The 27,676-nt window shown below is 36.5% G+C and overlaps 1 protein-coding gene across 1 annotated transcript; it reads right to left on the reverse strand.

Moving 5' to 3' along the window:
* Positions 1-5,193: 5,193 nt before the first annotated feature.
* ESCO2 (establishment of sister chromatid cohesion N-acetyltransferase 2) lies at positions 5,194-27,264 on the reverse strand. The gene is made up of 11 exons (XM_059393577.1): positions 27,056-27,264; positions 25,941-26,009; positions 24,117-24,951; positions 22,293-22,386; positions 20,369-20,426; positions 17,088-17,214; positions 15,845-15,976; positions 14,852-14,941; positions 14,071-14,214; positions 10,448-10,623; positions 5,194-6,682 (listed from the first exon to the last, which is right to left on the reverse strand). The coding sequence occupies exons 2-11, from the start codon at positions 25,991-25,993 to the stop codon at positions 6,550-6,552; spliced, it is 1,842 nt and encodes a 613-aa protein (XP_059249560.1). The 5' UTR covers positions 25,994-26,009; positions 27,056-27,264; the 3' UTR covers positions 5,194-6,549.
* Positions 27,265-27,676: the final 412 nt, after the last annotated feature.

Raw genomic sequence — 27,676 nt, forward strand, 5'->3', positions numbered from 1 at the left:
AAATGTTCCTGGCATTTTTTGTCTGGATGGGGGGTCTTAAAGTCCTCAATACAAAGTTGTAGGTGATCTGTTGCCAACTCCAAGAAAGTTTTTTATCCTGTTCTGGAACTTGCTCTGTGAATCTTAGATGTTACCTTGTTTGGGACCATTTGCCTTATTCTCAGAAAAGTAATGTGACTGAGTGAAGGATACAGCAGGACTTTTTTGCTGAATTAATTATAATTGGCAGTTCTACACAGGCTTCTCCCAACTAGCTTTCTCACCTCCCAGAAAATTTCCCTTTGTTATCAGGGCAAGGCCTCCAAGAACCCGTTTGCACCTCTAGAAAACAGATCAGTGCTTCTCAAGAAATGTGGATTATTCATTGGCTCCTGGTTCCTACTTTATCCACAATTTGTTGCTTAAAATAAAATTGGTTTTTTAAAAAAGATTTACTTATTTGAGAGAGAGCAGGGGTAGGAACAGGGAGATCGAGAATCCTCAAGCAGACTCCCCATTGAGCACAGAGCCAGACTTGGGGCTCAACCCTGCAACCCTGAGATCGCCACCTGAACTGAAACCAAGAGTCAGACACTTAACTGATGTAAAGCCACCCAGGTGCCACCAGAAAATTTTTTTTTTTTTTTTTTACAAATTCTTATTTCTTTAAGATTTTATTTGACAGCACAAGCAGGGAGAGCAGCAAAAGGAGAGGCTCTCCACTGAGCTGGGACCCTGATGTGGGGCTCAATCTCCACATCCTGGGATCATGACCTGAGCTGAAGGCAGATGCTTAACAGACTGAGCCACCCAGGTGCTCCTAGAAGAGGTTTTTGTTTGTTTGTTTTTAAGATTTTCTTTCTTTATTTGACAGAGACCCAGCAAGAGAGGGCACACAAGCAAGGTGGGGTGGGAGAGGGAGAAACAGGTTCCCCACAGAGCAGGGAGCCTGATGCGGAGCTCAATCCCAGGACCCTGCGATCATGACCTGAGCTGAAGGCAGATACCCAACGACAGCCACCGAAGCACCTCACTAGAAGAGATTTTTAAGTAATCATACACTATACCTAAAAACTTGAGGGTGCAGCTAAAATGGTGCTTTATAGAGATTTATAGTCTTAAATGCTATTAAAACCCTGAAAAATTGGCAAGCTAAGTACATAGGAAAAACAAAACTCCCAATAGAAGGGATGAAATGAGCATAAATTTAAAAACAAAATCTACCAAATAAAACAGAAAACAAACCTATAATAGAATCAATAGTGTCAAAAGTTCTTTGAAGATACAAATAAAATTCATAAGCCTAATAAGCTTTAGTAAGAGTCATCAGAGTAAAAAAGGCATCACTAGTGAAAAAAGGTAACAGTGCATACCCTACAGATACTCAGTCTCATTCATGAACAGCTGAAAACAATCCAAAAGTATTAGTAAACCAAAACCAGTAACATAAAAACCTCAAGGCCAAGTTGAGAATTATTTCAGCAAGACCAGGTTGACTTAACATTCAAAGATCAATGTAATCATATTCGCCCAATGAAGAAAATTTTGATAAAATAGTTAAAGACATTTGAAAGCTTAGAAAATAAAAATAAAAGCCTCTCAGAAACCTAAAAACAGGGGTGCCTGGGTGGCTTAGGGGGTTAAAAGCCTCTGCTTTCGGGTTCAGGTCATGATCCCAGGGACCTGGGATCGAGCTCCACATCAGGCTCTCTGCTCCACGGACAGCTTGCTGCTTCCTCCTCTCCTCCCTGCCGGCCTCTCTTGCCCACTTGTGATTTCTGTCTACCAAATAAATAAATAAAATCTTAAAAAAAAAAAAAACACCAAACCTAAAAACAGAGAAGAGGAGATTCCTTAAGTGTGTCTGCATCTAACAAGTCAAAGTTAACATTTTATAGTTACCAAGAATAGAAAGTTTATGTCCCCTAAAATTCAGGTTGAAGCCTAATCAATCCGGAACGTCATAGTGTCTGGAAGGGGGAACATTTGAAAGGTCATTAGGTCATAAAGGCAGAGCCCTCAGGAGTGGACTTACTGTCCTTGACAGAGATATGATCTCTGTCCTGTGAGGCTGCAGCAAGGCAGGAAGTAGGATCTCCCCAGGCCCTTGATCTGCCAGTGCCTTGATCTTGGACTTACCAGCCTCAGGAACTGTGAGAAATAGTTTAAGCCACCCAGGCCATGGTACTTTTGTTATAGCGCCCAACTAAGACAAGAGTGAAATGTTGAAAGCTTTTCCTACATAAAATGGAATGAGACATTAATTCAAAACTGAAAATCCAAAAGAATCTACAGATGAAACTTTGGATTAAATAAATTTAGAAAGGCTGCTGAATACAAGGTCAAATACAGAAAAGTCAGTTTTATTTTATCAGCAAACAAATGAAACTTCAATAACTTTACTTCCAGTGGCTTCAAAGAAAGGATCAAATGAATAAATCTATATAAATTACACAAGACATCTAACAAGAAAGCCCCAAATTACAGAGAAACTAAATAAATGGGGAAATATAACATGTGTACAAATAAAAGATAAAATAGCTTCCACAATCTTTCCCAAATTGGCCAATACAATTTGATGTTATTCTAGTAAAATCCCAATAGTTGTTTTTTTGAATTGGTGATGGCTTTTTGAGAGCTTTTTAATTGTAAACTATACATGAAAATGCAAAGGACCAAGAATAGACCCAATACTTTTTTTTTTTTTTTAAGATTTTATTTGTCAGAGAGAGTACAAGCAGGGCAAGCAACAGGCAGAGCAGGTAGAGGGAGAAGCGGGCTCCCCACTGAGCAGGGAGCCCAATGCGGGGATGTGAGACTCCATCCCATGACCCTGGGATCATAACCTGAGCCAAAAGCAGACACTTAACTGACTCAGCCACTCAGGTGCCCCAAGACCAATACTTGTGTAGGAAAAAAAAAGTGGGAGCATTTATAATACCAACGTCAAGAATGTAATAACACAATGTGCAATAAGGAAAACCCACAAGGCTAGTGGGAGTAAACAGGCAGAAATGGACCCAGGGGCGCCTGGGTGGCTCAGTGGGTTAGGGCCTCTGCCTTCGGCTCGGGTCGTGATCTCAGGGTCCTGGGATCAAGCCCCGAATCCGGCCTCTCTGCTCAGCAGGGAGCCTGCTTCCCTCTCTCTCTACCTGCCTCTCTGCCTACTTATGATCTCTGTCTGTCAAATAAAATAAAATCTTTAAAAAAAAAAAAAAAGAAAAAAAAAGAAATGGACCCATATATTGGACACAATCTATGACAAAGTTTGCAAATCAAAAATAAATAGCTCAGTAGTCACAACCAAAGATGCTCATCAACAGTAGTATAAATTACGGTATATTCTTATAATAGAATATACAGCAATGAAAATGGGTTTCAGCTAGATGGAATAACATGGATGCATCTTGACAACATATTCAATTTATATAAAGTTAAAAAACAGACTAAAATTTGAGACATCAGTAGGTAGTTACAGGGCACCTGGGTGGCTCAGTTGGTTAAGCCATCTGCCTTTGGCTCAAGTCATGATCCCATGATCCCAAGGTCCTGGGATCAAGCCCCAAGTTGGGCTCCCCATGGCAGGGAGTGTACTTCTATCTTTCCCCAGCCCCTGCCTCTCCTCCTGCTTGTGCTCTTTCTCTCAAATAAATAAAGTCTTAAAAAAAAAAAAAAAGCCAAAAACAAACGGTAGGGGCACCTGGGTGGCTCAGTCAGTTGGACGTCTGCCTTCGGCTCAGGTCATGATCCTGGAGTCTGGGGATGGAGCCCTGCATGGGGATCCCTGCTTAACAGGGAGTCTGCTTCTCCCAGTGCCCCTCACCTGCTCATGTTCTCTCTCTTACTCTGTCTCTCAAATAAACACAATCTTTAAAAAAAAGGATAGTAACATTTGAGGAAAATAATGATTGAAGAGAACATGAGACTTCTGAGTGGGTTTTTTTTTTTTTTTTTTAACCAGGGTAGTAATTATGAAGTTGTTTGATAACTGAGGTGTACATTTTTAAAAATAAACTTTTAAAGAAGGTTTAGATTTATAGAAAAACTGCAAAGAGAATTCCTATATACCCCACACCCAGCTTCCCCTAAATGTCAACATTTTACATTGGTATATTTGTCACAATTAAAAAACCAACGAACCAATACTGATACATTAACTAAAGTATACTTAGTACTTAATTTAGATTTACTTGATTTTCAACTAATGTCCTCTTCCATTCTAGGATCTCATATTATGTTTAGATGTTATGTCTCATTGGTTATAATAATTTTTCAGACTGTCCTTTTTTTAAATTTTGTTTTAGGAAGATTTTATTTTTTTAGAGCAATTTTTAAGTTCAAGCAAAATTAGGAGGAAGCAGAGATTTCCATATACTCCTTTCCCCGCCTCACATGCACAGCCTCCCCCAACTATCAACATCCCCTATGAGAGTGGTACATTTGTTGCAGCTGATGAACCTATACTGACAAATTAGGGGTTACTCTTGGTATTGTCCATTCTATGGGTTTGGACAAATGTTTGAGATGTATCCACGCTTACAGTGTCATATAGACTAGTTTCACTGTCTTAAAAATCCTGTGTTCCTCCAATTCATCCTTCCCTCCCTATAAACACCTGATGTTTTTACTATCTCCATAGTTTTATCTTTTCCAGAAAATCATACAGTTGGAATCATACAGTATGTAACCTTTTCACATTGGCTTCTTTCATTAATTCAGAGTAAGGTTTCTCTGTGCCTTTTTGGGGCTTAATATTTCATTTCTTTTTAGCACTGAGTAATACCCCATTGTCTGGATGTACTTTCATCTACTGAAGGTCACCCTGATGACTTCCAAGTTTTAGCAATTATGAATATAGCTGCTATAAATCTCCATTGGGCAGTTTTTGTGTGGATATGTTTCCAATGATCAGTTTTTACAATCAATGAGCATATACTGTTTCTATAATCACAAAAATAATTTAGAAAGAAAATCAATACATTTGGTTGTATAAGAGAACAGACAGAGGGGCGCCTGGGTGGCTCAGTGGGTTTAGCCTCTGACTTTGGCTTAGGTCATGATCTCAGGATCCTGGGATCAAGCTCCACATTGGGCTCTCCGCTTGGCGAGGAGCCTGCTTCCCCCTCTGCCTGCCTCTCTGCCTGCTTGTGATCTCTCCTGTTGTCAAATAAATAAATAAAATCTTTAAAAAAAAAAAATAGAGAACAGACAGAGAACACTGAAAGGAATTTTAATTGATTTATCACAAAGCATTAAAAGCAAGCAATATAATGTTAATAAAAATTCTTAAATAAAATATTTAAAACAAAAACAGCAGTGCAGAAAACAGCATTAAAATGTTTGCATATAACAGACATTTTAACACTTCCACATTCTTTTTGGAATCCAGGCTTTTAAGTCTGGGGAACATGTTAAATTACAGGCAAATAGAAGAATGAAGATGAACTGATTCTAGAGTTATAATCTGGAAAACTATTTCTCTAGAGTCCTACCACCAGATAAGCAGTTATATGAATTTTAGAATCAAAACAATATTCTTTGCTCTTCAAAGTATCCAAGAATTATTCTAGAAAAATGTGTGCGTACTGATGTGTTTACATAATGTCATCACATTTTCTGCCCGTTCCGCCTAGATACATTGATTTACTGACCTCAGTTATATATTACTATTGACTTTGTCAGCATATTTGCCAGACTCAGAACAAGTCAGATGTATTTTAAACATGCAAACATATTAAAAATATAACCATATGAATCGTCTAATAAAACTGGGGGTCCATTCTGTTAATGCCATCAATCCCCAACAACGAGCACACTGAAGGTAAGCAGCACAATGAGCATTTTCACACTCCCGAAAGTCATGAAATGACAACAGTACAATTACTACGTTTAACTGTAATCAGATCTAGTGACAGGTACATTTTGCTTAATAGGATTTTTGAAAGGATTAAAACCTTAAGCTATAGAATTCTGTTCTACATAAAAGGATATGGAAATCTTACACTTTCTTTACCATAAAGATGGAAAAGCCCTCTCACAAATTAAAAATTCAAAATACTTTCTATATCTGTTTCAACTGAGTTCCTCCAGCCGATACCTATAAAGTGAGAACTTTCTGTACAGAATTCAGGAATTAAATTTAAAGACCAGGCATTGAAATTATTTGCACATTTTAAATTTTGCTATTTGCTTCTGATTAAGCATGAGATAATCCTGGTGCAAAAGTATGCTTTATAAAATGGGTATGTATCTGTGGAAACTAGCTTTGCCAATGCTTTTAGTAGGAGGCACGCCATTTTCCAGCTATAGCTACAAAGTTTCATAATTAAGGATTCCAGCGCTTGTCAGTATATTATCCAAAGTTTTCTTTTTCTTTTTTGAATCCCCAGATAATTTTTAACAAATTTATCCCTCACTTTTCAATTCATAAGGAACAAAACTGATACAGGTTTATGTGTGTATATGTGTCTTAACAGATTTATTTTGATATTTGTCAAATAGTTCACATTATATGACATGGGGCTGTCTGAACTCATCCACACAGTAACTGTTTGATAATAGACATTGACTTCAACTATTAAAATTGTATACAAGGAAATTAGGGGTGTTGCAGTATTTGGTTGCAAATAACTTGCCATCTGGTGTTGGGTCAGAAAACGCTATATCGTCAATCTTGAGGAAACAGCCAAACATGAAGCAATTCCTAAAGACGGAAAGACAATTTAACAATGGAACAAACTTAAAATTCTGGTTAATCATTATAATTTATTTTAAAGCAATCCAATTATAAAATTTCAATCCCCTTAAATACCCTTGATTAAAGTTAAAATTATTAAACGATAAAGTGATTTAATGCCTTAGATTTTAGAGATGGAAGTTTAATGATACCATTTCACAGATGAGCAAACTGAGGTCCAGATAAAATTCTGCTGAGAGGCAAAAGGAACCATAAAAACCAGCTAGCTGATGCCGGGGGATCCATGATGATGAGCAATGAATAGACAATAATATTGCTGACTAAAAGCAACAGTTCATTAAAACCAAAAAGCTACCATCAATAATTTTAACAACTATTCTCCTCAACTACACTCACACGCTCAGAGCTTTAAGGAGGCAAAAGGTAACCTGTATTTGACCACAACTCTCCTGACCCAGCTCAGCTAGGATTAACAGTTATAAAATCAAATGGTTAAAAGAATTCAACAAAATTGAGGGATATTCCAAAAATAACCCGCCAGTACTCTTCAAATTCTTCAATGCCATAGAAGACAAAGACTAAGAAACTGGTCCAAGTGAAGGAAGATGAAGACGAAAGAGCTAGGACAACTATGTGCAATGTGATCCTGGCAGGGAAAAAAAGTGCTATGAAGGACATTTGAGACAAATGCCAAAACAGAAATATGAACTATACATTCATGAAAGCATTACATTCCCATTCAATACCCTGTGTTTGATGACTGAAGTATGCTTACGAAAGAGACTACCTTTTATCTTTGGTCTTAAGAAATACACACTGAAGTAAGAGGAGCTGAAGAGGCATAATGTACATAACTCACTTCTAAATAATTCAGGAAGAAAGTAAATGTTGAAACTTGATGAATCTGGGCAAAGGTAAATAAGGGTTTCTTTTTACTATTCTTGCTACTCCTACAGGCTTGAAATTAGTTAAAAAAAATATAAAACCAAAGATTGGATTCAATTAGAAGATATAAGCATATGGTATACTAAGCAATTTCATACAAAGTTTATTGCTAAATTTACTAGAATCCAAGGCAAAATATTGGTTTGATTCAACAGGTCTTTCTATCTTTATAAGTGGTATCAGCTGTGGAAAGAACATTAGATCTGTGGGTTTGAGCCCTAACTCTGTCCTTCTATTGGCCTATCAGTGTAGACGTGTATTAATAATCCCAGGTGAGTCTCAGTTGCTTCTTAGGTAAAACAACTAGGAACAATATTCAACTCTTGCGAGGATTTAAAGATGTATTGCCTGTATAGATGAGAGAGTTGAGCCCAAAGCTCCTCTTATACAGGATAGCTGCCAATTATGCTGCCTGTAGCTTTAACTCATGAACATGAAAAGAAAGAGATGTTCTCAAATGAATGTGCTTTTATTTTTTCATTGAAGGCAACGTAATTTTTATTCATTATTGCTTATGGATAACCTATTGCTTGGGTACCCAAAGTATGATCTATAGACCAGAAACGTTCATCAGACCCTGAGAGCCCCATAGGAATGCAGATTCTCAGGCCCCACTCGAATCTCTGAATCACACCTGCATTTTTTTTAAGATTTTATTTATTTATTTGACAGAGAGAGGTCACAGTAGACAGAGAGGCAGGCAAAGAGAGAGGGAAGCAGGCTCCCTGCTGAGCAGAGAGCCCGATGCGGGACTCGATCCCAGGACCCTGAGATCGTGACTTGAGCCGAAGGCAGCGGCCTAACCCACTGAGCCACCCAGGTGCCCCTCACACCTGCATTTTAACAAGATCCCCAGGTGACTCATACGCACGTTCCCATTTGAGAAGCACTGTACTACGGGCTGGTGAAGATGATTTGATATTGGTATTCCCTATGCCAAAGGCATGCATCTCTTAATACACAGAAAGTAGAGGTATTTCATAATTAACTGTCAAAAATCTTACAGACACTAACTTTTCTCACTGCTCCCCTTTATAAGGCATGTGTAGGGGACTAGGATGATGGCCCAACACTGGATCCCGCAGCGGTTTTGGTTTTAAAAAGTAAACAGGACTCAAAATGCTAGACGAGTGCTACTTGAAGCCTGGTTTCTGGTCTGATCAAAGTGTGGTCATTGGATTGTAACCTTGATTTCGGGTCGAGGGGAAGTTTTGCGAAACTCATCCAGCCAACCTAGATCAGGTAGGTACATTATGAAGCAAGAAGTTAAGTTCATCTGTCATGGAAGAAACTTCAAATAATTAAATGTTATTGAAAATGTGCACCTGGGAGTTTAAAATAGCAAATCACTGTTTTTTATTGAGATATAATTCATATATCATAAAACCCTTTACAAGTGTACAATTCAGTGTTTTTTTTGGATATTCACACAACAGTGAAACTACCACCAATATCCATTCCAGAACATTTTCATCACCCCAAAAAGCAACCCTGTACCTATTTATAATCACTCTCTGCTCACCTTGTCCTTAGTCCCTGGAAACTCCTAGTCTGAAACTCCTAGTCTATTTTCTATCTATGGATTTGCCTGTTCTAGATATTTTTTGTAAATAGAATCATATAATATGGGTTTTTTTTGTGATTGGCTTTCCCAATTAGCATACCGTTTCCAAGGTTCATCCATGTTGTAGTACAGGTTAACACTTCATTCCTTTTTGTGGCAAAATAATATTCCATTGTATTATTGCATGGAAATTCCACATTATATATATATCAGTTAATCATGAATTTGGCTATTTACACTTTTTGGCTCTTACAAAAAACGCTGTTATGAAGCTTTATGTATTAGTTTTTATATGGACACATGCGTTCATTTCTTTTGAGTATATACCTTAGGAGTAGAATTGCTGGGTCATATGGTTAAGAGTTTAGTTTTTTGAGAAACTACTTGACTATCCCACAGTAGCTGTACCATCCTACATTCCTACCAGCAACATGCAAGGATTTCAATTTCCTATATATCTTGACCCATATTTGTTATTTTCCCTCTTAAAAATAAAAAACCTTATAATCACGCTAGTGAGTGTGAAGTGGTATCTCATTGTGGTTTGGGTTTGCAAATCCCTGATAGAAGCCATATGTATTTTTTCTTTGGAGAACTGTATACTGAAATCTTTTGCCCATCTTGAAGTTGGGCTCCCTGTCTTTTTATTGATGTGTAGTAAGTATTCTTTCATATATACTGGATATACGAGACCCTTTTTTAATGAAGGATTTGCAAATATTTTCTCCCATTTTATGTGCTGCCTTGCTAATTCACTTTTACATTTAGTTGCACCCGTGAATTAGAGTAAGTCTTCATTAATTATACCTGGTCACCCACTAGTCAATGAACAAGTACAATATATATAGTTATTTTTTAAACTTGAATTTTGTTTGTATAAAGTGTATTTATTGCAATGTTATTTACCTTATTACTTTTATTTACCTCTGTTGAATCTAATAAAAATTTGGGCTTATATTTCTTATTTTCTATTTCATTTTCTAGCAATTCATCTCATTTTATTGTTTTTATTAAAGGGTTGGTCTATAATTAAACTAGTTTTTCACCACAGGTAGTTTGAGTAGCTCTGGGTTATCATGTTTCAACTTGGAATGTTGTGCCCTAAACCGCGTTTCCCCCCCAGTGCCAACACTTGCCTTAGCCTGACTTTGGTAATATTTAAACAAAAGTGTTTTAATAACATCATTCCCTTTGACTCATGAGCTGGGAAAGTTTATGGGAAAGCTAATCTGGGTCTAGATCCATTTTATTTTATTTCTTACCTGAGAGTATCTACCAATCGTCGTGCAATGCGCTTTCTTCGTTTCAGTCTGAAGACCCAGATTCTACTTATTCCACAGACTGCAGGCTCTGGTACATCTGAACATTGCCAAGCCCGGTGACATTCTTTAGAGCTTGGGGATCCTGGACCAGTTGGTTCAGAAAGGACACGGAAGGCCTACAATGATATACAGACACATCTAGAGCTAACAAAAACAGCTGTGTTCATATTTCTTTTTAAAAGCCATTCCTTAAAACTTAAATATTTAAAATTAATCCTGTTATATACCTTCACCAAAAATGTTAAAATTCTGATACTTTTTGAATTCTTATCCATTTAGTCACACAATGCTTAAAAACAAAAACTAGTGCTGTTGAGATATTCCTACATTCTAGAGTATTATATACCATTATGAAACTTCCTTCTGATTAAAAAATTAGAAAAATCAGACTCTTACTTTTAATCTAGTACGTAAACTTCTCCCATTCTCTCCAGCCTCAACCATATTTATGATATCCCAAAAAACTGACTATACTAAAGAAGATTTTTGCAAATTAACTATGAAATTTGGTTGGTATTTAAGGATTTTTTTTAAACTTTCTATTTTGAAATAATGTATCCTTCACCGGGTTTCCTCCAGTGGTTATATCTTTCCTAACTGTAATACAATACCAAGGGGCACCTGGGTGGCTCAGTGTCTTAAAGCCTCTGCCTTCAACTCAGGTCATGATCCCAGGGTCCTGGGACTGAGCCCCACATCAGGCTCTCTGCTCAGTAGGGAGCCTGCTTCTCCTTCTCTCTCTGCCGGCCTCTCTGCCTACTTGTGATCTCTGTCAAATAAATAAATAAAAATCTTTAAAAAAAAAAAAATACAATACGAAAACCAAGGAATTAACATAGGTATAATGTATGCATATAGTTCCATGTCAGGGAACAATTCATCATACCTGTATATTCATTTAAGCAGCACCACAGCCAATCCGTACAGAGCTACTGTATCATTTCAAAGATCTTTCTCTTGCTGCCTCTGTACAGTGTCACCCATCTTTTTTCCTTCAGCAGCTCTAAACCTGGCTACTTCAATCTGTTATCTCTATAATTCTGTTATTTTGAGGATGTCATTTAAGTGGAATCATACTTCAGGTGACCTTCTGAGATCATGTTTTTTTTTTTCACTAGCACAATGCCCTTGACATCTATCCAAGTTGTTGCATATATCAATAGTTTGTTCTTTTTTATTGCTAAGTCATATTCCACTGTATGGATGTACCAGTTGTGTAATCATTCCCTACTGAAGAATACTTTCATTGTTTTCAGGCTTGGACTACTACAAATAAAGCTGCTATCAACATTCAGTTATGGGGGGTATCTGGGTGGCTCAGTGGGTTAAGCCTCTGCCTTTAGCTCAGGTCATGATCTCAGGGTCCTGGGATGGAGCCACGCATCAGGCTCTCTGCTCAGCAGGGAGCCTGCTTCCCCCCAACCCCACCGCTTCTGCCTGCCTCTCTGTCTACTTGTGATCTCTGTCAAATAAATAAAATTGTTAAAAAAAAAATCAGGTATGGGCTTTTGTGTAGAGTAAGTTTCCATTTCTCTGGGATAAATGCCCAGGGATAGGATTGTTGGGTCATATGCAAAATGTATGATTAATTTTCTAACGAATTGCCAAGGTGCCTGGTGGTGCAGTTCATTGAGTGTTAAACTCATGGCTTTGGCTTGGGTTGTGATCTCAGGGTTGTGAGATCGAGTCCTGCCCTGGCACTGGGTCTGGCATGGAGTCTGCTTGGGACTCCCTCTTTTTTTCCCTCTGCCCTTCCCTACTGGGTGCACATACAGGCACTCTCTCCCTCTCTCTGAAATAAATAAATCTTAAAAAAAAAAACAAAAAACAAAAAAAACAAAAACTGGCAAATGTTTTTCAGTCTTAACATTTTATGTTCCTTCAACAATGTCTAAAAGATCTAGTTTCCCTGCATCTTTGCCAGCATTTGATATTGTCACTATTTTTAAATGTAGCTATTCTGATAGGTGGGTACTTAATTTTTAACTAACATCAAGAAAACTTTGCTTTTGAAATAAGAAATAAAAAGTAGAAGAGAATATATTTGGCTGTATTTGCCTATCATCACTACATAAATAGTCTACTTCCTTAAAATGAAAGAAAAAGCCAAATTGATCACTAATACAAACCAGTAACTTTTCTCTCCATTTTCTGATAAACCCACAAGACACCCTATATTATGTGTGTGTATATGTGGATATGTCTGTATATACCTCACATATATACACACAAATATTGTGTATATATCTCGTATATATACACACACGTTTCCACATACACACACATATTTATGGGTATCACATATATACACAATGAAAAGGCAGATTAAAAAGAGAAAATAAGGAAGAACAATAAAGATAGTAGAAATGAAGGGTGCCTCGGTGACTCTGTCTGTTAAGCATCTGACTTTGGCTCAGGTCATGATCCTAAGGTTCTGGGATTGGGCCCTGCAGCCAACTCCCAGCTCAGCCAGGAATTTTGTTCTTCCTTTCCCTCTGCCCACCTCCCGATTGTGCGCATGCTCTCTCTCAAATAAGTACATGTGATCTTTAAAAAAAATTAAAAAAAAAGGTTGTAGAAATGAGAGGAGAAAGGGAAGACCTATACAAAGGTAAAGGATACATTTACGTAAATTTCATTTTAAGACAATGAAACAGTATTTTTAAAAGGAGACATAAGGGTAGAATACTATAAAGTCTGGTAAAAAAAAAAAAACATATTTGAACTATAGTTCTCTTTAGCTAAAGATTATACTGTAAGCTCCTTCAAGACAAAAACTATCTCTCTTTAGTCTAGAACAAATGTTGGCAAACTTTTCTTGTGAAAGGCCAAGTTGTAAGTATTTTAGGCGCTTTGAGCCACGTGGTCTCTGTTACAAAAGCAACCTTAGATAATAGGAAATTAAAAAGCATAGCTATGTTCCAATAAATTTTTTTTTAAAGATTTTATTTATTTATTTGACAGATCACAAGTAGGCAGAGAGGCAGGCAGAGAGAGAGGAGGGAGCAGGCTCCCTGCTGAGCAGAGAGCCTGATGTGGGGCTCAATTCCAGGACCCTGGGATCATGACCTGAGCTCAAGGCAGAGGCTTTAAACCTCTGAGCCACCCAGGTGCCCCTAAAATTTTATTTATAAAACAGGTGGTGGGCTTCACTTGGTCCATGGGATGAAAGTTTGCCAACTCTTCTTCCAGAACATTGCTAATTAGCACTTAAAATAGATGCTAATTAAGGAACAATAATTTTTTGCCAGATATATTGACCTGCATTAAGCCACATGTTCAATATCTGGGCTCTATAGATTTGTTTATTTAAAATCCCTGTATTTTACAGCCCAGGTATGGAGAGGACTACATGAACCTAAGACTGACTTACTCTGCTTACATATGACAAAATGCCAAATCTAATAGAAATAAATGACTTCAATTATCCACATGGTCAAGGATACTTTAGTAGGGAAAAAAGTCATTAATGGTAGCATGCTTAAAATGCTTATTGAGATTTCACCCAACTGCTTTATTTTGCTCACATGTTATGACAATAATTTAAAAGACATATACCATACCTGTTTGATGGGCTCTGCAATTAAACACCCAACTACTCTCTTTTCATCAGATATGAAGAGAAACGTCTTGGTTTTGTTTGGACATCTGGGAACAACTTGGTGGAAACCCAATTCATTATCGACCAGTTCTTGGACATCTTCTACCTAACGATGTCAGACATGAGAAGTGATTAATTTATGATTACTCTCATTTTAGCCTCCTTTACCTCTATTTCCTAAATTTACACACTCCCCAAATTACTTCACTATTGCATGTATCTGTCACTCTGGAAACAGGGTCTGAAAAACTGATTTTATATATTACTCTCAGCGGAAAGAAATTCAGACTCCTGGGGGAGCAACGAGTGGGAAGTGCCAGAAGAGATTGTTTCAGCTTTTTTCATTGTTTACTGGGGGCGCAACATCCCGCCCAAGAAACAACAATACCAATACAGAAAAAGACTACGGGGGCAATTTCTCAATATTAAAAAGCTTAATTTATCTTTCATAAGTGAAAATAAAGGTAAAAGATAAAACAGACAACTGTTTTCTTTAATCTTTTACTGACATTTTGTCTTATAATTTTTACTTTAGTTTTATATAAACCAGAATGAAAGTGCACCTTTTATTATGTTAATTTTTAATTAATGTTTAATATTTATTTATTTATATTTTAAAAGATGCATGTGCACTGAAGTGGATTAGCCCTTAGGAATGGTATTTTATACTTAGGTTGATTTCTTGGTGAGAGGAGAAATAGGGAGTAGGAGGAGAATAAGGATTAAAAACTAATGTTTCATACCTTTCTAATAGCATAACTTGGATCACGTGGCAGGACCAACACAATTTTCCCATCCCAAAACTGTGCTACTACACGTTCTTTTTTCCAGCCCTGACAAAAAGAAAAAAGTCACAGTTTAATTGAAGAAGGGGGAAAAAAACCATCAAACAGTCTGGAGAGAACAAAAAGTTGAACAATGAATGCTATGAAAAAAGACATGATCCATGTAAAGGAATGTGAAAAGGGAAATAAAAGATGCCTAAAATAAAATGCCAGTCCTCAGGAGGCGGACACCCTAGTGGGAGACATGTACATAATTTACTACAAAATAAGACGAAGTCAATTAAAGAGCCCTTCATAGCAATATAGAGAAAAAATGATGACTTAATAGCAGTAGGAAGGTGGGGGAGGGCTAGAATAAGCAGTTTTAATAAACCACACTAAAAATAGAAGAAAAAAGGAAATGCATTTGAGTAGCAGGAACCATCACAAAGCCAACAAGTGGATGTACTGGACTAGAAAGGTGCTTAATAAAAAGATGGAACCTCTCCTATGAGAAAAGAAAAGAGTCTGAAGAAGTCACAGAAAAGCTATTTTTCTAATCCTATCTACAAAGAAGAAAGTAAAGTGAGGAGGTCCAGGGAAGTGAGGGTTTCAAGTCTTTCAGTTTTGTATCCTCATGGTTCAGCTCTGCTCAAAAGGCTAGACTTAGGAATAGGGTGTTCACTCAACCTAGAACAATACTTCCCTTATATTAGGATAGAAAGTTTGAACTGGCACTTTTATTAAAATTCAGCTTTTGAGTATCGTCAGCCTCAAATATTAAGACAATGAAACTACAGATGATATTATTTATGGATCATATATGCCTTTTCAACATCTAAGCAAAAGAAAAAATATATATGTATACACACACACACACATATACGTATTTATTTATTTATTTTAAAAAGAAATATAACTTCTAAGGCAGTTTTACTTTTAGACCAAACTGAAAGACTATTTCTGACTTACAGTGTATTTGATGCCCTCCAGAAATCTGTAGTGATGCTGAACATGCTGCAGTTCATCTTCAGGGCTGGAAGGAGTATAGATCATGCCACAAGACTTACACATGGTGGCTCCAAAGTGTTTCTGACCTGCGTCCTATATGTGGGAAAAGAAAAGAGAAAGCCCATCTTAAACATATCACAAATAGCTCTATGTTTAGTTTATGTAACCACTCACTCAAATTTCTCCCTATTTTTCTTTTATGCCGGCATGAGTGAAATACTAAATGAAAGTCTGGTTATTATATGCTCCTCCCCCATCTCCTAAAAATAATGGAATGAGAAGAAACTTAAAAATGCAATAAATTGATGAAAGAAATGAAACTATTTCTTTGATAATATAAAAAAATCAAGATTCCTTGCCTGGACCCATAGTTCTAGAAGGAATCAAATTAAATCATAAAGACAATAGTTAAGATGAACAATAGAGCCTCTTTATTAAGCTCTTAAATGAAAGATCTGAAAAGGCCTTGTTTCAAAGGGGTAGGGCAAAAATCTCAGGACTTGTATATTCGTTATATAGTACTTTTTCCTTAAGTGACTCAAAATATTAAAATTCTTTCCCCTAAGAGTTAATAAAAAAAACCCCAAATGTAATACATAATAAAAGATCAGAAAAAGCACAGTTAAATTCATGACTATAGGATAGTCAGGAATATTCAATTTTATGGCTTATTAATTTCCATTTTATCTCATAAGGCAATACTTAATGCTACTAAAAACACCAAGTTCTGAATGAATACTGGGGCTGGAAAACTTTTGCTGCAAGGGGAAAGACAGAAAATATTTTAGGCTCCTTTTGTCTCATATTCTTCTCTTTTTCTTTTTGCCAACCCTTTAAAAACGTCAAAGTTGTTCTTAGTTTACAGGCCATATAGTTCAGATTTGGTTTATAGCCATCATTTGCCAAGCCCAGGTCTAATACAGTGTGGCTATGCTCATTACATCTTTTGTGGATCACTAATAATTTTCCTTATCTGGAGACAACTTATTCATCAGTATTCTACTAAATTACTAGCATTGCCTAACATTATGAGTCTGAAAATCTACTCTACTAACTTTAAAGGCTATCACTACAACAAAGCTGGCATTTACAAAACTCAAAATGTCTCTAAACCATGTTAACTACGCTAAGCCAACATGTCTGACTTCATGTTCTGTATGTGAGAGCCACAAAACAGGAGAAGCTTTGTTTTAAATTTACTCACAATGATGAGCTGCTCTTTTGTTCCTTTATTTGTATCTCTGGTATTAGTACTTTTCTGCATACTGATCTGTTTCAAGGAGTTAGCAGATATGATGGATTCCACAGAAGACTGTTCTTCAACTAAAGATCTTTGAAATGAAAATTAATTATTATTTAATATTTAATAGCATTTAATTATTTAATAAATTAAAAATGTCTAAGGACTTACAATGAAAACACATATGTATATAATACTTGCAGAGAACCTTGCAATTTTTATTGCTCTTTATTGACAGTAACTTAATGAATATGGCTCAGAACAAAGAGAAACCTGAAACCCACGCAGAGAGGATCAGTAGTTTCATCCAGGCAAAGTAGTAAAGAATGGCAGTAAGACACAAATCCTTATCTTCTAACTCAAAATCCAAGGGACTCTCATCGAAAGTATCACATGTACATACATAGCTATAAGTTGACTTCCTTCTTAAAAAGTGAAAAAAAAAATTTTTTTTTTTCTTTACCAAATTTTAGGACATGTAGGCATAATGCTACCAATGTAGGCATAAAGAAATTCCTAACACCATACAAAATAAGCAGATTTATTATTGAACCTCACAGTTCCACAGGAAGTCAGTCACCAGCATTTCATGATCTAACAACTCTTTACTTGAGCAGCTGAATGAGGCTAATATATTCACTTGTCCTCATACCAAATGCACTACTCCACTGTTCTCAAATACTTAGGAAAAAAATATTTTGGCTGGATAGATGGTGTTGAAGCAACCTGTTCTCATTAGGAAAGAATGTTGGGATTGGGTTATAGAGGTTGTAAACTAGGCCAAATCCAGCTAGCAGGTATGTTTTGTTTGGCTTACACAATGTTTAAAACTTTGGATTAGCTACCAATATTTCAAAATCTACAGACTTCACTTAAAAATGTGTATTTTCAATATTGCAAGAGACACTATAATATCACCAGACCACTATTTCTTCAAAGAATGTAACTAATAGCGTGCATGCTCTTTTAGATGAGGTATGCACTCTTCACCAGTCTCTGTAGGCCGAGTTTGTAACTCTTATCTTATAATGAAAGGACCTTGGTTTCCAAGAATGAAAGGAATAAAAATCTGTGGAGGGTAGAGGTAAAAGAAAATTAGCAAGTAAAAAACCAAGGGCCCAAAGCAAGAGATTCAGAGAAAACTAACAAGTTAAATAAACAAACACTAGAAAAAATCCTGTCCAGTGCTTTAAGGCTAAGCCAACCAACCCTGTTATCATTTGACTAGAATAATATTTTTCAGACTGATTTGGCAATATTTTGGTAAGAAATGTATTTTACATTTTGACCAATACACATATATAAAACTAAAAACAAAGAATTTCCACTAAACGACTTACTGAAAATAAGTGTGAGAGATGCATTATTCCTTTTAAAAAATGCTAGATATGATGCTTTTAAACTGACCTGACATACCTCTAATGGTACACACCTGCAAAATAAAACACATTCTCTAGGTTGATTTAACCCCTCCTGTTTATGCAAACTTTGCTAAGGAACTCAACTCTTCCCACCCCTGCATGTATGACCACAATCTATTTTTTTTTCTTATAATTTTATTTATTTATGAAAGAGAAAGAGAGAGAGCACAAGCAAGGGGTAAGGCACAGAGGGAGAAGCAGACACCCCACTGAGCAAGGAGTCCAATGCAGGGCTCAATCCCAGGACCCTGAGATCATGACCTGAGCTGAAGGCAAATGCCCAAGTGACTGAGCCAGCCAGGCACCCCCTTTATTCTATCCTAGTAATTTTAACACTTTATTATATGTACTCATTTAAATACCGGTCTTCCTCCAACCATAACTTCAATGATAGGACCATGTGTTATTTATCTTCACAGCTCCAAAACTCAGTACAGTTCAGTACCGCGTAGTACTCTAAATGTTGGCCAAATGAGTGAATGAACAAAAAAAAATGTGAGACAAGGTGCCTGGAGAATCTGTAACCTACCTAAATTAAAAATCATAGGTTAAACTGTAAGGGATTGATGAGATTTGACCTTTTGGATCCTACATAAAGAGAAATTTTGAGCAATTCAAGCAATAGTATCCTAGTATCTCCTTAGGCTAGATTAGTGTATATAGTTTTGTCAGTCAATTGTGGCAGGTTTCAATTCGCAATAAATACTCATGAAAGAAGACATAGATGAAAAAATGGAAACGTACAAAAACCCGCAAAATGGCCTTTGAAGAGAGAAAGTTGTCTACCCAACCCAGTCTCTGAGGTGACAGAAGTTAAGGTGTCCTGAAAGTAAAACTTAGTTACAAGCTCCTTGCTCAATACCTTGCTATTTATAATCAAGTACGGAGAGAAGGAGCAAAACTACTTAGGAAGATGTTAAGACTATAAGAAACTTCTTTTCCAGAGCTTTTCCACCTATCCTGCTCACACCTGCCAATGCTCCCTCAACCCAGTCTTAGCTTTGACTAGGATAGTGGTAGCTTCAGCTGGCATTTATAAGAGCACTGAACTGCTGCGAGTTACTCACTCCTCTGGCCAGTTTCCCAGTCTATAAAACAGGTAATAATGTAATAATGGTACCTACATCGTGAAGCTATAAATGCTTGTTAAACATGAACTATTATTAATATATTATCACCCAGGAAAGACAATATAGCTGAATGGGCTTTAATTCAGATATGGATTCAAATCATGGCTATTAAAAGTTGTTATACCTAAGAGTTGTGCAATTGTTTCCTCAGCTGAAAATGAAATTATTAAAAAATTATTAATACTACCTACCTTCTAGGTTACTGTAAGAATCAAGTGAGATAAAGAATATAAACTATTTACTATGGGTCAGGTACTGTATAAAAACGTTAGCAAAATGGAGTGCCTAGAAGGCTCAGTTGGTTAAGCATCTGTCTGCCTTTGGATCAGGTCATGATCTCTGGGTCCTGGGATTGAGACCAACATCAGGCTCCCTCCTCAGTGGGGAGTCTGCTTCTCCCTCTTCCTCTGTGCCTCTCCCTTACTCATGCTCTCTCTCGCTCAAATAAACAAAATCTTTATTTAAAAAAAAGCTAACAATTATTATTGCTCAAACCCATAAAGATTTTTCCCTTCTCTCAACTCTTAGGTTCTTACGAAGTTTCTATGAGAGGACCTGATTTCATCTTATTTTCAATATTCCCTTAGTGGGGAGGAAAAAAAATATTCTCCAAATTAAAGAATGCAAGAAAGAAAGATACCCAGAGGACCCAAAATTAAAAACAACTTAAACATTAAAGAAGAGCAATCCCTACCTTTTTGTACTGACAGGAGACACACTGAAGATGGGATAAACAATGGACTCAGGAGAAACTGGGAGGGGGAAAAAATGACAATAATTTATCACATAAACTCAAAGCTTTAAATCATAAAATTTTAAACGTTAATATGACCAAAGTATTCAAATTGCTTGATTTCAAGACTTAACAAGTAATCAAAACCATATGGTATTGGCAAAAGGACAAATAGATCAATGGAACAAAATAGAGAGCACCAAACAGACCTACACACATACAGCCAACCGACTTTTGACAAAGAAGCAAAAGTAATTAAGCTGAGAAAGGACAGTCAACAAATGGGTGCAGTCATATGCAAAAAAACCTGACAGCACTTTCCATAAAAATTAAGTCAAGATGGGGGGGCCTGAGTGGTTCAGTCCCTTGATCATCTGCCTTAGATTTGGGTCATGATCTCAGGGTCCTGGGATCAAGCCCCACATTGGGTTCCCTGCTCAGTGTGGGGCTTGCTTCTCCCTTTGCTGATCTCCCTGCTTTCTCTATCAAATAAATAAAATCTTAAAAAAAAAAGTTTTAAAGATCGAAGTTAAAATAGTAGTTGACTAGAGAAAAATATGTTGCAGTGGGCTCTGTAGAAAAAAGCAAACTTTAAACTTCACATTGAAAAATAGAGCTCATTCTCTAGAAACAAGGCCAAAACAGGTCTGATCTGCTGTGGCTAAGTTACTTAACCTAAGTCTCTTTCCTCTTCTATAAAATGGGCATACAAACCCATTTCCTAGGGTTATTGTGAGAAATGATAAACTAATTATGAAGTACAAATTAAACTTTTACCATTTGTATACTGCCTTTATGAATCTTACCATATCCTTATGCCATCTGTATTATTTTTTATTCATTAAATATTTTTCTTTAAATGGACTTAGTGTACTGAAATAAATTTATTTTAAAAGAAAACATTATAACTACTGCAAAGAGAAAGCCATTATTGTTCTGTTACATGTTCTATTATATCAATAATAGCACAACCCATACTAAACACTTAGCACTGCCTAAACCATATTCATCACCTAGTAAATACTAGTTATTAACCATGTATTTCAGAATTATCATTATGAACAATCCTTCTGTGTATATCATTAAGTCCTGTTACGTTCTATAGTTCCAGATTATGCTTTTAGTTTTATCTTTATTTTCTTCCTATAAACTGCAGTTTTCTCATAGTCAACATATATACCCCTTGAATTTAATTTATTTCCAAAATTACAGATATAGCCAACAAGGTCAAGTTACCAAGAATCTGGTTGGTAAATAAAATGTTGGTAAATAAAATGTTAATTAACCTGTCTGTATATTCATAGTTTAGTAAATACTGGTTATTTGAACAATGACACCACGAGTTAATAATGGGATTTCAGAACTAAGAGAAATTTAAAAATGAAGACCAACCCCTTACTTTAGCCATCTCCTCCCTAGATCACACAGTTAAACAGTGGCAGACCTAGACAAAATCCTAAGGTTCCTGATGCCCATTTCAGTGTTCTTTCTATGGTTTTGTAAATTATGCTTATTTACAACAGGGTTTTGATCACATATATATAACATAAATTGGTTTTACTCCTTCCTATTATTTTGGGTAAAAGATAGGTAGGGTAGGTGTGATGAGAAGACCAAGTTCTAAGTAACTTGGCCAAATCGCATAGACCAATTATGCATCAGTATTTTGTCTTAAATTCCAGCCCAAGTTCTCCTTGTCTTCAAAATGCATTGCAATGCTTACCATTGATAACAGTGTTACTGAGATAAACACAAAGATACAAAACAGAAGCTCACATACTAAATAAAAAACCTCACAATATATTACAGTATATAATTCCATATTGACACATGAATTATCAGTACAAGTAAATAAATTCATTTTGAGAAGTTTTCTCTTACTTACCTGCCTTGTTTTCACTGAGAGAATCCTCTGAAGGAAAACACTTATTTTCATTAGGTTTACATTCTCTTAAAGAAACTACTCCACCTAATGAATCCTGAAAATAATGAATAGGGAAAATTAAAGGAAAGTTATAATTCTTAAATTATTTTCTATCTCATGAATGAATCCCAATAGATTTATCCCTAAAGCAAAATATCAAGTTTATTATAAATTACACTTTTAAATTGATTTTAAATCCTCAATTTCCAGACTACTTTAAGGAAATTTCCTCTCTGTTTACTAAATGTACATAATCTTTTAAAAGACAGAGGGCACATATTTAATACTGTAATTGTCATCCTGTCAAAAACATATTACATTTCCTGGTAAAGATGGTAGATTGAAGATTATAAAACATCCCTTCTATGATAGTGAAGTTTAAAAAAAAAAAAATTGGCAAAAATTTCCCCAGCAGCCACCAAACTGGAAGGAACAACCTTCTGTCATGAACTTTAAAAAAAGAGGCAGCCAAGGGGAAAAAAAACAAAAAACAAAACAAAAAAACCCACTCTGGAGTAGCTGGAGAGACTTCCAAATCCTACCTGTTTGGGCAGTAGCAGGGAAGTGGAGAAAAGCAAAGTAGAAAACACTCTCAAGTATTTCACTAACACTACTAATTTGGTAAGACTCAGAATATGTAGCTTGAGGGGAAAGGAAATAACCCCTTTTGATCAAAGTAGAACTCTTATTCAAGACCATTACATCTCAGTAGAAATAGGACAACACATCAGTTCACCATTTCTCAGGGCACCATAATGAGTTGGGGAAAGGTGATGTACCAACAAACGAAAAGAGGATTCATCCTTGGCTAGATGAGATGAATACTATTAGTAGGTACTTAACAAATTATTAAGAATCTTGAGCAGAGCTCAGTTTCACAAATTTAAGATGCACAAAAACCCAGCTTCTCAAAGATTACTGAAAACTAGACAGAACCCAATACCCAGCCCCTCAAAAGGAAGTTCAGAAAAGAAAATAAGGCAAAAAAGACAGTTGCCAAGAATTCATCAGGTCTCTGTGTAAATGTTCTCTATTACTAAACAGATAGGGAGAATACTAACAATAAGATGGATGGGTGGAAATGTAGAAACTACCCCCACACCACCACTTGGTTTTGCTAAATTGAGAATTTTACCCTGAATTGTGCATATTTAAAAACTTAGGTACATTTATATAAAGTCCACAGATATAAAGTATACAATCTGATCAGTTTTGATTAACTTAAACACTTACATCACCAAAACCCAAAACTCCAGTCAAGATATAGGGGTGTTTTTTGACAGAAAAAATAGGAAGAATTAGTAAAATCATAATGTCATGGCTTAGCCAGCAAAAACAAGGTATTAAAAAAAAGTTGTACTTTGTCTTCTCTAAATGTTCTAGAATCTAGCACTTTAAATAATGAGCTGAAACAAACAAAAGCAATATGCTCATAGACTGAAAAACTACTACCCTGGTTTTGTTATTTCGACTTTCTAAAAATACTACCAAGTAAAAATTGCTAAGCTTCTCTGGACTTCAGTAATAAGGGGATTTAATGAAATGCATACCTAATGCAAGAAAATGTTTAGGTTTCCTTAAGCCAAAAAAGAGAGCAAAAGTCCCATCATTCCACCCTGCCCCTATATTCTTTTGTGGTGATTAAACATACTATTTGGCTTCATAAAACAGTCCTTTGGACAATAAAGAAAATAAAATTTTTTTTCAACCGTATTATGTAAACATATATATTACGTATACTGAAGTTTTAATTATTTTTAAAGTTACATATTTGGTTTTCTTTACCTTTATTAATTTTTCATTTTTACTTCTTGCATGAAGTAGCTCGACGTTCGGTTCTTTTTCTAGTAACAAGCACTTTGGCACTTGCCTTGTCTCAAAATTTTTTCTTTTACTGACAGTCTCTACATCAGAATCTTCAATCACTTCTGATATATTCTTTTGTGTGAGTCCCAATAATGGCTTGTTTTCCAGAGACAATTTTCTAAGACAGGGCTTTTTTCTACTAACAAAAAATGCCGCTCCACCCTGAAGTGTAACTTGTGGTTTGACTTTTTGGCTTAGAACCCGAGGAGCATTCAGATTATTTTGAGCTGAATAATAACTATTCTCTTTCTCTGTAATTGGCTTATAGGCCACTTGATTTTGCTTAGAATTTTTAGAATTCTTTGATAGAGGCTTGATGCATTTGTATTTTGGTTGACACTTAGAAGTTAAACTCTTCTGTGGTTTTTTATTCAATCTCTTGGAGCAGACTGGTTTTCCCTGCATTTTTTCTGTCACAACGGGAAACGATTTGTCTTCATTATTAGTTTTTAGACAAATGGATCTACTCTCTTTTATCAGCTTTCTTTCTAATGGGTTGAGGTACCACTTGTCTTTGTTATAAAAGGATACAGTAGACACAGCAGATTTAAATGGCGAACCTTGATTTGCAGGTGGAAATTTGGTTTTTTTAGTTGTTTCGAGTGGACTTGAAAGGAAATGGCCTTGTTGAGAGCAATGTGCCTTTTCTTCACTGTTATCACTTCTTTGGCAAATAGAATTTTGGTCAGGTGATGGAAGTATATTCTCAGCAAAGTCCAGAATTAATTTCTTTGATGGAATGTCTGATAATAGGCTATGAAAAGAAAGTCCATCTTTAAGTATCATCGTGCTTCAATTTTATGGCAATCTATTGCTAAGTAATAAACAACCATACTTGCCTGTCATACTAAAAATAATACATCTTCTCTACCAAACATCCATCCATACACATTATTTATTAAACAGGATTATCAAATTGTGTCTTTACCAAAACATTCAAATATTTTTCAAAAGTAAATTCCCAATAATGCTTACAATAACAAACACTGTTAATAAAAAAGCTTTTATATCGTGGCACGCCCTTGCTTTAAAACCTATTTGTAAGTTTTGGCCATATATTCAGAGCTCACCAGGCTTAACTGACTACAAGTTCCCTAAAATTATTAATTCTATGTAATAAACTGACCCTCTCAAGCCTGTTCTATGCAGAGTAATTTATCTCCTATTATGACATGTAGTAAGCAGTGAGTAAACAGACTTTCTAAGATTGTTCACAGAAAAGTACTGAATGAAAACCACTATGTTAATTATTATAAGAGAACAGAAAGGAGGAAGGTAATAAAAGATTTAACATACATTTCCAAGTCAGAGAAAACAGCTCTTCCTGATTCTCTCCAAAGGCACTGAACAATTAATTTTGAAAGTTTACAGTATTTCCAGATTCGAATTGGAATTTATTTATTTGTTTTTTTAAAGATTTTTTAATTTACTTATTTGACAGAGAGAGATCACAAGTAGGCAGAGAGGCAGGCAGAGAGGAGAGGAGGAAGCAGGCTCCCTGCTGAGCAGAGAGGCCAATGGGGGACTCGATCCCAGGACCCTGAGATCATGACCTGAGCCGAAGGCAGCGGCTTAACCCACTGAGCCACCCAGGCGCCCTCGAATTGGAATTTAAAATGTTGCTATAGCCACAAGTAGATAAGTGGAATAATGGAGATTTTAAGAAAAAGAAAGGAAATATAAGAAAGACAAAAAGGTGGATTTTACTTTTTTAGGAGTTTCTAACCATGGGATGAGACTCACTTGTCATAGTTTGAAGAATGCTGCTTCCTTTTTCTTGGAGTAAAAGCTGACATCTTCTTAATTGGACTCCTAAAAGCAACAGGAAAATTATAACAACCAAATTTATCCAATATGTATAAAAGTCACTGCTATCAAAATTATACTTTCAGAGTCTGAAAAAGTTTTTTTGATGGAGAGGTACTTTAAAAAGAAAATCAGTTTAATAAATATTTGAAAGGTTTAAAAAAAAAAAAAAAGGAAAACACGGTCTCACAGTAGCAATTAAGAAGAAGAAATAAAAGAATTAGTACATGTTTCAAGCTGGAAAATGATCCCACCAAGGAAGAAGTTTTGTTTTGTTTTGTTTTTTCAAATTCCATTTCAGGGCACAGTTTCCCCTTTAGTTAGCCGGATTAATTAACACCAAGTTTAAATACTCTACCGGGATATCTTCCTGTGATTTCCCTCACCAGACCCCACACTTCCTTAATACGACATTTAACACATCTTCTTGGTGGTTTAACTTTCTTCCTCAACAGCCCAAATGCTCAATGAAGGCAGAGACCGTTTCTAGCTTTTTCTTCAGAATTCATGCAAGAAAATGGGTTTAGCATAATCCTCTCCCATCTTCCTGAGGAGCCTACAGCAAGCCTTGTTTATAAAAGACTAGGAGCTCCTCCCGCTGCTGAAAATAAACACAATCCTGCACATTAATCCTCGAGCATGAGAGAGCCTGGTTATGTTGCTCAGTAGTTTCTCCTCCTTCCTTCGGATTAGTTACATTAAAAAAAAAAAAAAAAGTCACACACAGGCAGAAAACCGGGGTCTCTGGAAGTCAGTGTCGAGCCCCTGCTTAAGAGAGGACTCTTCTGGAGAGGAATGAAGAAAGGTATGACAGAAAAGCGCGCCTGTCCTCAAACCCTGTCAGGGCAAAAAGACAAGGAAACCTTAAGTCAGAAAAATGGAAACCCGGTGACCTCAAAGTGCGGAGAACCCCCGAGTGGTTTCGGTCTCGAGCCGCCGCGGCGCCAAGCTCTCAGCTAAAGCCCTTTTTCCTTGACATTCACCCGCACGTTCCACAGAATCTCCCGTTCTCCTCAGTCTTACCGCCCCGCGCCTCGGCCCCCGCAGCTCACCTGAGGTTCGAAGCCGGGAATCTCTCCGGTGGAGCCCGTTTCTCCTCCACTATATTCAAATTACCGCGCGCCCGTGAAGGCTGAAGCCGCTGCGTTTTGATTCGCCGCTTTTCAGACCCTCCAAGGGCTGGCTCGGTGATTGGTCGCTCTTTAGCCGTTGCCCCGCCTATCCGGGAGGGGGTCTCCAAGATTCTCCCGCCCTTGGCAGGTGAACCGCTCTCTTCAGGCAAGGAATCCACACGTTCCATAATCCCTTGCGGGAGCGCCGGACTCCCTTCCCTAGAGCTGGTTTAGATGCATTCTGGGGATTGTAGTTTTCGGCGGAAAAAGTCATCCTCTTGAAGTTGAGTCACCTTCTGGGGTTACTGGTTTAGCATGTTTTTGAAAAGTAGCCTCCCCAAGATTCTCCAGGCAGTTGTCTTTTACGTTCGAAGCTTTGTTCATTAACGATTTTAATTAGTAATATGTTAGATTTCTAGCTTATTTTAAAATTTTTCAACTTAAATTAAAAAAAAAAAATTAAGTCTTGGCTCTAAACATCTGTGACGTGCCGGGCATCTCACACCCTTTACGAGTTTCATTCCATTTACTTCTCGTCAAACCTGTGAGATATGTATTATC

Source organism: Mustela nigripes, chromosome 1 (assembly GCF_022355385.1).
Source record: "Mustela nigripes isolate SB6536 chromosome 1, MUSNIG.SB6536, whole genome shotgun sequence".
In the NCBI taxonomy this organism is placed as follows: Eukaryota; Metazoa; Chordata; class Mammalia; order Carnivora; family Mustelidae; genus Mustela; species Mustela nigripes.

What these genes read in the sequence shown, in the direction of transcription:
- ESCO2 (XM_059393577.1), bottom strand. Translation starts at nt 25,993, where the DNA reads ATGTCAGCTTTTACTCCAAGAAAAAGGAAGCAGCATTCTTCAAACTAT. An exon ending in AAAATGAAAAATTAATAAAG is followed by an intron (nt 22,387 to 24,116) that starts GTAAAGAAAACC and finishes CATTATTTTCAG; the next exon opens with GATTCATTAGGTGGAGTAGT. An exon ending in CAAGTTATGCTATTAGAAAG is followed by an intron (nt 14,215 to 14,851) that starts GTATGAAACATT and finishes TGACATCGTTAG; the next exon opens with GTAGAAGATGTCCAAGAACT.